We start from the raw sequence: 12,460 nt of genomic DNA on the forward strand, positions 1-12,460 counted from the left end.
ATAATTTTTAAAGCTTAGTAAATGGTGATCTTACAGTGCACCAGGATACAGCAGTCTCTCATAAATTTTTCATTTGTTTTATAGCACCTCTCTTACCAGGGTAGGGTATTGGAGAACTTTACATCACACACATACAGAGACTATGAATTATACATGTGTAAATTAGTATACAGAAAATGTTGACAAAGGGGACTAAAGTTGTAGGATTCCCATGTCTTCCTTACTGGAAGGCAATTTTTATGAGTGCACAGAGTATTGGTAAACCCATATATATCAGTAAATTAGTTCATATCTTTCCTTTCAAAGTTCAAGTTTGAAGTAACATATCCAGCCAAGTCAGTACATCCAATGAAAATTTATTTTGAAATACGTGTAGGATGACAAGTCATATGAAGTGCATAAGAGATGAGCAAACGCCCAACACGTGTTTCGTCCTCTAGTGTTATATATACCTTGGGCTTTCTCAAGGCTGTAAGAATACAAAAACATATTGAGAACAATCATTCTTCTTGTCAAGAAGCAAGAAAGAGAGTTACGAAGGATCACCCAAGTTCGGACAACCAAGTAAGGAAGAAAAGAAAACCAATTACCAAGAGTCTGACTAGTGGGAAACCCTCTCATGAAAGTAATATAAAAGGTTATCAAGTAACTGAAACACCGCTGTAAATGTAAAATCAGTATAGTTCAAAGTGATGCTGCCAGCGAATGAAGTAAGCAGGCAGAGGAGTGTATTCTTACAGCCTTGAGAAAGCTCCAGGTATATATACCACTAGGGGGCGGAACACGTATCGGCGTTTGACCATCTCTTAAGCACTTTATATGACTTTTCATCCTTCACGTATTTCAAAATAAATTTTCATTGGATGTACTGTCTTGGCTGGATATGTTACTTCAAACTTGAACTGTGAAAGGGAAGATATGAACTAATTAACTGATTTATGGGTTTACCAATACTTTGTTGCTAAATGTTATATACCGAGGCCAACATAAGGGGTCCACACCTCCTTGGTAACCCATATTCTTCAAACCAGGGCATCTAGAAAGAGAGTGCTGGACCCTCCTTCGAGTATACACTTTTTAAGAGTACTTGATCTGGGGAAGCATAAACGCAGGATTCAGAACATAACACAGAATTTAGGGTTGACTTTACTAATAATTTATTTCTACCCAAACAAACCCTTTTTAGTAAAATTAGGATAATCAAAGACTAGGATTTTTTTTTACTTTACAACCTGTACTTCGCTGTTTGCATGTAGCTCTTTGATGGCAGTTCATAGCTCACTATGCTAGATTATGATTGTAATTAATGAACTGCACATTGATAAAAGGATCTTTGACAAAAGCATATCCCACTGAGCATTGTATATAAAATACTGTTCTGTGATCTGCATAGTACAAGTTCTTTGCAGCAGGCATATTAACCCTCCGTGCTACCTTAGATGACTGCCACTAGAGAAAAACCCATCTCTCTCTCTCCATTAGGTACATTAATCACCAGAGTTATCTTGGCACTTTTATTGTTGCCTGAAAACTGTTGGTTCTACCAGGAACTCTGCATACTTTTAAAACTGCTGCTACACAACGTGCCCCCTATTAACAAAAGTAGGCCTTCCACCATCCTAGCCTCCCAGGGAAATGCCTGACGCCCCGTATGGCCAGTCTGGCCTTGACTGTGTGTCTAGATCTCGCTTAAATCCCTACTATTGCCCGTAAAGCACTGTATATTAAAACACCTTCTTGCTGGCTCACAAGCTGATTTCTCACATCAAAAATTACTTCACAAGGAAAGCCCAACCTTTTTCATTAGGAATGGCTCTGGAAAGTTTTAGCGATTTGCCAAATTTTTTGTTAATAATTCTAAAGGATACTTGCAGTGGGCTTCAGAAGAACATTACCCTCTCAAATCTTATTAGCTGTTTGGCAGTTCATTCCATGTCCGATGAATTGATTCCATTGCAATGGATGAAAGATTAAAGTTTCAAAGGTAAAATTAATAATCACACTTTCTGTCACTTTCACTCCTTTATGTCACCCAAGGGTTCTAAACATAAAGCATTTGTTTCACTACAGAAGGTGAAACAAATACATTTTATTTTATTTGTCAGGTTTAGTGACGCCGGATCCTAACATGGATTCCTAATTACTTTTGAAATGTCATCATCAGAATGGCCTCACCCTGAGACGGCCTTCTAGATTTCTTGCAAGAGGTCTGCTATTTTCCTTTATCAGCTTCCATCGACTTCTTTTGCTTGCTGCTGGGGACAGGGACCTTTTATCCAGATGGGGAAGAGTATTTATTTATTATGGGCCAAGTACTGTTTTCTCCCAAACTCCATTTACTGTCCAAATATGATTGCTATGTCATAGAAAGAAAAGCAAGCCTGCAATAAAGGCACACCTATTGATCGTTAGTTTCTATACATACAAACCGAGGACTATCACACTGGCTTTCTTGAATTCACGTTACTTGGCCCAATAGCAAGGGAGTCTGCATTATAGTCCTAATTCTGTTCTAAAAAAAACGAAGATCGGATGACCCCCAATAACTGCGTTACACAAGTAAAGCCATCTTGTCTGATGTTGAAGATTGCATGCACATACGTAACATATTCTCTTCCTTTCAATCCTTTCTTTCTTGAGTAGTGTCCAGCTCTGAGCTGTACCTATGCCCATACACATTGCTTTAAGAGGACAATCCACAGCCTGCCTGCCCACGTCTACGCATTTACGGCTCAGATCATTTCTCCACCCTGAGCCTTTGCCTGCAGATGCATTCCCTTGTGGGGGCTAGCATAGAGAAAACTGCATTACTAGCAGGATAGACAGGCTTTTAAAGAGCCTAGGACGCTGATTACCATTTCTTTCCTCTGTTTTAAATTCAAATAGGTTAGCCTACTTCCCAGAACAACACAGTGCTTTACAAAGATTATTTTGATCACATCAGGCAATCTCAACCAGGAGATGCTGGAAAAGAACTGTATGCTGTGACAGGTCCAGTTGAGGCCAGATTACAGAAATCCAGTTTTTAGGGGAAGTGGCGGGGATACAAAAAAGATGTACTATAACCTATGAGCCAAGAATTCAACCTTCTATTAGGTAGACAAGTGAAATCTAGCTCATGGCACTGATGCAGTTGGTGGAATTTCTGGATACCAATGTGCTTTAATTCCTACCCCCACCCCAAGTGGTTTTAGAACATCTGCCATATGAAGAGTTTTCAGCCAGGGAAATTGAGATTTGGTCACCAAAGAGGTAGTGGAACAGTCCCTAAATTGTAGGTGGAGGAGTCTCATAGGCAGTCACTGGGTTAAGCAATCAAATCACAGTCCTGTGAATTCATAATGCCCCCTGTCACTTACTCTCCCCTAAGGTGTCATGCTTCAATCTAGTGGATATACAAACAGAACTTGGTGAATAACCATTGCCATTACAGTCAAGAGTATGATAGAATTGTGACTTCCAGTGGCATTTGTGCACATTTACAATACAGATTTATGGGTGGCGCTGGTAGTGTCAATGGTCAGCACCATGATCAGCTTTTAAGAAAACTTTGAGCCTGAAACATATTGTTTTGAGGTCTGGCCATTGAGACAGCTTTAACTGTCTCGCAGACTATTGTTTTTCAAAAAGATCATACATAATATATATGTACATTGATGGGCTTTTGGTCATGAAACCCATTCACTGATTTATCATTCACATTTGCTTCCTACCAACTCAGCATATGGCATGGGACAGTGGGCCAGCCCACTTTACACATTGGACCCCTTAACTTGTGACAGCACAAAGCTTGTACATTTTGTTCACATCAGCTTTAAAATAATTATTTTCTCTTCAGTGACAAACTCTTTCGAAGAGTGACTTTTAAATTTTATTTTTGTGTATTACCTTTAAACACATCTATTTATTTTGCTTGTGCTGCTGGTCCCCAGTCTAATGGGGATTTATTGCCAGTCTCCTTTGGTATAGCATGCCACAGTCAGACCTACTGACTTTGCCAGTGCTTATTTAATTAAGCATTGCTTCCCACCATGCATTAACTTCATAGCCAGCCTGTGGTTTCGCTCAGCAGGTTATTGGCGTAATTATCCTCATCAGCACCATACATTACCACGGTGTCTGTCCCCGTGGTGTGAATGAGTTGGTGGATACAATGAAAAGGGAGACGCTTTACCACCATACTTACCAACAGACCCGATTCATGCTGGAGACCCCCGATCTTTAAGCCTCAAAGTGCCTTATTCTAGCTGTCTCTCACTAAAAATATACTCAGCTTTAATGGAATTTAATTGGTAAAATCTCCGTATTTTCAGGGTTAAAATGTTGGCATGTGCGTCTACTACACACACCTCATTGTAATGTCCTAATGGTAATTTTGGATATCAATATCTCCAAGACTGATATATTTACAATACTCTTCCAGACAGTTGTACAGTCTCCCTTTACCCCCATAGTCTCCCTTTACCCCCATAGTATGCTGTTGCTACCAAACCCCTGAGCAGATGAAGATTTAAAACCAGATTTTGTTTCCACTTGATAAATTGTCGTACATGCTTCTTTTGGCAGCCTCTCCCAGGCCAGGTTGACTCTTAGAAAGACATGTCTTCCCAGGCAACCAGCAACAGATGGTGTGTGAGGTCAGAATCAGGGTTGGGCCTCGAGGGAGATTTGAGAAATAAACAGTTGTATCCCTTAATAATAAGTAGTCACACAAGTCACAAAAGACTTGTGAACTTGATAGGACCGGATTACACGTGCCTCGGCAATGTGAGTTGTGGAAAATAATTAAAACAAATACACTAGTAAGCCGTTCTTAAAAAACACGCCTCCAATGTGTTCAGTCTGGCGCTTAGAAAACTATGAAAGAAAGAATATAATTCATGATTGTACTTCTGGAATATTGCGTTAATTCACTATGGCGCCCACAACTGAAGGTGCTCAGAAAATGACAAGTTATTAAATTTGTTTGTGCCACTGCCAATTATAACTAGGGTGCATAGCTTGGGATTGCAGGGCAGGGCAAGGCAGGGCGTGGATGGGGGAGCATCCTCAAGGGGCCTGCTCGCTGCTTTTATGTCCCTGAAGCTGTATTTATGGGAGGCCCTACACACATTTAGCAGGAGGGACACTAGGTCACTATTTTGTGAAATGAAACTGTCTCCAACAACATGAAAAACATGAGACTTATGGCGCGGGACAAGTGATTCCTGTTCTTCTACAATCCTTTGCACCAAAAGGACATACAACACCCACAGGAGTTTTTTAATCTCCTTAAATCAACAGGATTGGCACATCAGACCACAATCAACAATCAGTGAGCAAAAGACAAAGAACGGGGTAAGAACACAGACTTGACTTTGTGCTGTGTATTCTACCTTTCAAAGTGTTTTTTTCTCTAACCATGACTGTTTCCATTTACCTCTTGGTTTCTGTGCTTTGTCCTTCAACAGTGCTGGTTTTTCGGCCAATGACTGTTTAAATTTACCGCTTGGTTTCTGTGCTTTGTACTTACTACAGAGTGTGGATTGAGCCTGTCTTTCCTCAAAGAGATTCTGAGTTCAGGAGCAGCTCCCTGCCCCCTGCTCCCTGCCCACCAGCCTGTCCTTAAGGTCACATGGCCCTTATATATGTTTCCTACTGGTTGTTACATCTGGTTCCTATGTCTAGGGCTTTAATTGGACATAGGATTATAGTTCTGACTTGCTGATAGGTCTGGGGTGCTGATTGGTTCCTGTGTCTGGTGTTTCTATTGGAATTGGGGTTTAGGGTTAGAGCTCTGACTGCCTGATAGGTTTTAGCTTCTGATTGGCCCCTAGGGCTATGGTTTCTTTTGGATTTAAGTGACTGGCTGAAAGAGCCAAGGGCTTAGCACTAGGGTTCTGATTGGGAAGGGTTAGGGTGAGGGTTCTCATTGGCTAAAGGTCACCTGACCTAGGGTTATTTCCCTTAGGGCTCAGGGTGTCTTATCACACGCAAAAGGGTTAAGGACGGAGAGAAAAAGGGCAGTTGCCCGTTTGGGCCTGTTCGGGCTTGGTCAGTCTTAGGGCCAGAAATGCTCTCCCTTTTACCATTTACAGCTTAGGTCATCCACACCCACAAACATAGTAACATACTCTCAGCAAATCCACACTACCACAAGCAAACCATTTCCACCAATAAAACCCCACAAACCGCATATATACACCCCTGTGCCTCAACTATCACATAATGGCACCTTCACTCTCACACAAAACACCACTCTGTCCTATACCACTAACAACACTTCAAAAACTAAAATACTCGCATGTGATGATTGGAAAAATTATGACCCACTCTGCACCTGGCCCGACGATTTGGGACCAACTCTTAAAGTATCTTAGAAAGTAAGAAACCTTGAAATTACCATAGACTCCAAGTTGTCAATTAATGCTGAAATGGACAAATTAGCAAGATCAAGTTTCATTACCATGAAAACTCTGCAATGCATCTTCTCCCACCTGGTATTTCCACACACGGTCAAGGCTACTATTTCTCTTGTATTGTATAAACTTGATTATGCCAGTGGCCTCTACCACAGTTCTTCTATATCAACTATGCAAAGACTCCAACGGATTCAGAACTCTGCGGCCAGACCACTCCTACATGTAAAGCCACAAGCCCACGTCTCCCCTGTCTTGAGTGCCCTACAATGGTTACTGGTTGCCAGAAGATCCACCTTCAAGCTGCTTTGTATCACCCACAAAGCAATACATGGAACAAGACCACTTTTCATCACAAATAAAATACCACATACATTCAACAAAGGAACCTCCTCTCAAGATTGCCACCTCAACTCAAAACCTCACCATACAAGAAAAAGACCTTAGGTGGTACATCTTTCTCTATTCAAGCAGCCCAACTAAGGAATTCATTAACCCTAAACATAAGATCCATGGAAAACTAACTTATCTTCAAAAGACTACTCAAGAGTTGGCTCTTTCCTACATAACCACCATACTAAACTTAATGTACAGTATATCCCTTTGTAAACCTTTTAATTTGATTATATGTATGTGTCTAGATAGATGTATTTCTTTGTACAAATATGTAGTATAACTATGGTTTTAAGAGATATAGATATCCTTACGGTCTGCTTAAGAAATGTATATATTAGCTATATTTATTTACATACATATATATATATATATTAGCTATATTTATTTACACATATATATATATATATATATATATATATGTGTGTATATGTAAATAAATATAGCTAATATATATATATACATATATATGTAAATAAATATAGCTAATATATACATTTCTTAAGCAGACCGTAAGGATATCTATATATATATGTATAATATATACATATATATTATACATATATATATATAGGTATCCTTACGGTCTTCTTACAAACTCAGACTTTCAAGTGTTGCTGTACTTGAAGCTATTTTTTAAAAATGTGTTTGTTTTTATCTTTTCCTCAATATTTCAATAGTGAAGCACTAGTTGATAAAATAGTTATGATAATATTACATATAGTGAATATTATACATATATATATATATATATAGATATCCTTACGGTCTGCTTAAGAAATGTATATATTAGCTATATTTATTTACATATATATGTATATATATATATATATATATATATTCTATACGTAACATGTTTATAGGTCACGGCTTAGTTTTCATATACGTTAGTTGATTAGATGCTTATGGGTCCCTGTTGTATTCATCTTTCACTATATGTAATATTATCATAACTATTTTATCAACTAGTGCTTCACTATTGAAATATTGAGGAAAAGATAAAAACAAACACATTTTTAAAAAATAGCTTCAAGTACAGCAACACTTGAAAGTCTGAGTTTGTACAATACAACTTTAAATCTCAATGTATTATCTTCCTTATACATGTATACCCTTTCTATGTAGCTATGTATCTATATATTTATTGCTTTACTCCTATTGTAGAAGAAGAAGAAAAATATGCCTGTTTACCCTTTCTATGTAGTTATGTATCTATATAGTTATTACTTTACTCCTACTATAGAGGAAGAAAAAAAACACCTTTGATTCCCTCACATGCATTAGTCTGTCTCACCCCATACCTCTCTCAATATATCCTCTACCTCCACTCTCTGACTCATCCCAAATCTCCATCTACTACTATGATCTCCAAAATAAACCTATCTAGACTCTTCACCCCTCTATCCGTTCTTGACTCTTCTGAAACCTCCTTTTACAACTATGATCTCCCAAGCAACCCTTTGTAAATTCTTCCTTCATGTATCCCTCCTTTGACTCATTCTAAACTTCATTTTACTACTATGAGTTCCCTAATCCCTTTCTAAAGACTCCCCCATCTCTCCTTGTACTCATCCCAAGCCTCATCTTACTTCTATGTTCTCCAAAATAGAAATTTCTAGACTCATGCCTCTTCCATCCCTTCAATATCCTAATGAATCCAGCTAACAGACACACATGTCCATCGCTCAAATGAACACATTTTTCCCTATACTAATCCTTTTTGGATTTCGGAGAAGCATGCTACTCACTGAAATGCACTTTGATGCCTCATCAGGAGTAGTAACTGCTATACAAATACAATCACAATTACTAGAAACACTTTTCTATGGTGCAAATAAAACACAGCAAATCGATTTCCACCATTGTTTCTGTATGTGGAAAACGCAACTGGGGCAAACAGTATGTGCACCAGACTAAAGATCAGCACCAGGGCTAAACACTGGACAAAAATCTCAGCAACGAGTTTATGTAGTCAATGTAAATGATTAAAATAGACTTAAGGAAAACTAATATTTTTAAGCTCCTTAGGCGCTACTATTTCTTTTTTACAATCACTGTTGAACGTTAAAAATGGTCTATAAAAATAAACCTGCCCTATGAATGCAACAATGGCTTCGTAATTTGTTTTTGCACATTTTGGCCCTAATCTGCACTAGTGCAAAATAGGTTTGCTCATTTCCGCATTATACCGAATGCTGAAGTTGCCTAACATCAAGGCTGCTTATTTAAGGGCGCCTTTGCTCACCACCAGCACAAATTAGCCACTGGTCCTACAGTTCCTGAGTTCAGCAAGAGTTTGGTTTAGGACCCGTGACTGTCCACCCACTGATTGAAGTTTGATAAAAATTATCACACGACGGATGTAGATTTTAAGATGTTTATTTTGACATTTGTTCATGACAAAAATAAACAACTTTGTTTTCATTTAACTGAATATCAGGAAATGAATGAAGGACAAAATATATATTTTTAATGTATTTATTAATGGCGAGTTAACATTTATTTTGTGCTGCTGCAGGCTACTTCAAAGCGATCGTGTAATAGTAATGAATACTACATTAATAATAAATTATTGGGAGGATAGGAAACTAATTTAGCCCAAATAGAATTTGAATTTGTGACCTTTTACGTGTGACCTTTCACTCATTTTAAATTGTGATCTTTCACTTACACACTTTATTCCGTAGTGGGTGCTCAAGTTGTTAACTGGCCCACTGTCTTACCACAAAAACTGAAACGTTTAGTTTTATGTTAGAAAAAAACAGTTTGTAATGCTAAATTTATTCGTGATAAGCAAGTTTTAATATAGTACTGTGTTTTGTCTTAGGTTTGTGAAATACCTTAAACATGGCCACAAGCGCTGTCCTGAGTGACAATCTTCCCACATACAAACTGGTGGTGGTGGGAGATGGGGGTGTTGGAAAGAGTGCCCTGACCATTCAGTTTTTCCAGAAGATCTTTGTGCCTGACTACGACCCAACAATCGAGGATTCCTACCTGAAACACACCGAGATTGACGGGCAGTGGGCAATTCTTGATGGTAAGCATCTTTCTTTAGTACTTCCACTTTAAAAAATGCTGCTTTCTTGGAATGAACTCAAATATGATTTCCAGGCAATACCAGTTATCTGTAATGTTTCTGAACTACATGTCTTTAAAGAATGATCGCGTTTAACATCTTTATGAGCGCCTGTTAGTTATTTGACTAAATCGCTTTCAGTTTTGAGCTAATCTTTTGGACAGGATTGAATATCACAAAATCCACATCCATATTATCGTCCTGCATGTACGTTGACGTCATAATATCGACAACCTACCTGTCATCAAGGTTAGCCTACGTAGGGGAGTATAGATGTACTATTCTTACCTCCACATCTACTTACATTAAAATTATGTTGTTAGTCAATTTTGTGAAGTCAATATAAGGGCGGGTTATAATAAAATGTTGTTATTGTAGAAGAATATCCTGGGCAGCATTGATCTTCATTGCCACATCCTTGTGTGTACCACTACCTCTAAACTGAGAGGTCTACGGAGAAATCTCAGATCTTGTACTCTTTTCTCATTGTATACAGTGCTAAAGTAAGAATCAATCCTTTTTTTTAAATGTGTTTATTAAGAGCTTAAAAAAAACATGGAAACAATCAAGAAGAAGAACAACAAAAACTAAATTTCAGTGGATGCTATGTCATGAGTTTGCCCTCACTAGAGGTACATGGTACAACCATTAATATAACTGAGAGGATAGGAACAATAATGTGCATCATGTACGAGGAAAGAGAAGCATTAAAAGAAGTTCACAGAGGGGGAAGAGAGTAGGCCAATATAGGGACTACATGAGACCATAAAGGAACCTGCATGTATATCAAGTGACAGGGTCTCCTGTATTCATGCGGAAGGAAGAACTGTCATGTGTGCTTGAGAGAGGTGTGGTGGAGTGGTGAAAGAGATAGGTGCAAAGTGGCTGGAATCAATCCTTATTAATGAACTTAGCTGTATGCTCAGTGTCGCATTCCCATCAATAAATATGCTGAAGTTATGGGTATTATCTGATGCCAACTGAAACTGCAGTTTCCACCTACTGACCCATGAAAGATCTATGGCTCACATGGTAAATGAGTGGAGTAAGTTCCCAAAACATAAGGAACATGCTTCTTTTCAATATCCAAAATGGGTGTTGCCCAAAGGGAGGTCAAAAGATCAATGACAGACCTCGCATACATGAAAAACGAACATGCAAGAGGCCTTGCAGAGCTTTTCTTCTTTCCCTAGGGAAAAAATTGTGAAAGGAAAGAGAAAAGGGCCAGCAGCACATTATCATCCAAGGGGCTGCACCAGCACTCTCTTGAGAACTGCTACAATCCTTTGTTTTTCTCTTTTAGAGGGGGTTTGGCTGAACCTAAGTAAGGGTAACTTTTGAACTGATTCTCCATCTTCTTTTCTGTAGCCTTTTAATAGTTTCTTTCTTCTCCTTCCCCTCTGACTCCTGTCTGTCTCAGCAGTATGACAAGGACATGTCCAAGGGAGTAGTTCAGAGCCCCCACCCATGTCAGACACCCCTGAAAATTGTATTGAAGTACACAAAATGATTTTCTAAGTTAATCCTGTGATTTTGTTGGAGTAGACACATTCCAAGAGCGACTCTATGCCATACCATGTGGTAAATTGTGGGTTTCAAGTTAATGTCTTGATGTGCCACCCAGGATAAGACACCAAAAACCACTGAATTCAAGTACACAAAATATTTTTGGAGTCAATTGAGAAGATAGCCAATTGATGTTTGGCACGTAAACCTACAATATCTTCATGTTTCAAAACTGTTGTTATAAATACATAACCTTTTCCTTTTTTGTCTATTTCATAAAAATAATCTGAGAAATCTTCTATGGCTTTTGAATCTCACTAGCGCATTTAGTATCTATCTCAAAGTTCAATTCCTACCACAGTGATAAAGCACTATTAGTAAAATTGAGTTTGTAAGGATGGAGATGAAGTCCTCCTCTCCAGTCTTCAGTAGATGGATGAAATTGTAATAAATGTGACATTTGAACAAGGAAGACCGACCTGTTTAGACACTTTGAACAGGAGGCCCGATTATTTAATCGACAGAGGCTGATGGAGCTTCTCCGTCTCACACTTGCAGGGCCGTAACTTAGGAGACCAGATGAAGTTTGTCTCATATAAGCTCCAAATATATAAATGAGATGCCTTAACAAATGAGGGTAGTTCTCTTTTCAGTCCATCAGATTTGTAAGCCATATCATATTTTAGTTTGTTGTGTGATTAAACTAGATGTGTCAGCAGCATAATGAAATAGTGGTGTATTATTGCATTGTTGAAGCTTCATAGTGTAAGTGTTGGGATGAGGAACAGAAGGTAGAGATAATGCTTAAACTACTATCAATCGTATTTACCTTTTCCAGTATTTCCTTTACACCCTTCGCTGAGAAGCACATGGTTCGATCCAAGTGCTTTTACAGTTATCCTAAATGCATAAATGGTGGGTCTCCCCTCTTTGCACCCTCCCAGTTGGAGGGGCAGAGAATGAACAAGAGTAGAAGTATTCGTTTTATAGAACTGAGAAGGAGTTTTGGGCTATCTTGGGAGGTGACAACAGCGCGTGAAGAAGATATTGGGAAAATAAATGTGCATCTGATGAATGAAAATTG

At 38.6% G+C, this 12,460-nt stretch overlaps 1 protein-coding gene across 3 annotated transcripts in view; it reads left to right on the plus strand.

The window, feature by feature from the left end:
* Nucleotides 1–12,460, plus strand: part of MRAS (muscle RAS oncogene homolog) — a 250,194-nt gene that overhangs the window by 99,316 nt on the left and 138,418 nt on the right. For all 3 annotated transcript variants that reach the window (XM_069224603.1, XM_069224605.1, XM_069224606.1), the window contains exon 2: nt 9,619–9,831. In XM_069224603.1, the coding sequence (XP_069080704.1) occupies nt 9,639–9,831 (193 nt within the window). In that variant the 5' untranslated portion in view covers nt 9,619–9,638. The remainder of the gene's footprint in view (nt 1–9,618; nt 9,832–12,460) is intronic.

The sequence above is a fragment of the Pleurodeles waltl genome, chromosome 3_1 (assembly GCF_031143425.1).
Source record: "Pleurodeles waltl isolate 20211129_DDA chromosome 3_1, aPleWal1.hap1.20221129, whole genome shotgun sequence".
NCBI classification, from domain to species: Eukaryota; Metazoa; Chordata; class Amphibia; order Caudata; family Salamandridae; genus Pleurodeles; species Pleurodeles waltl.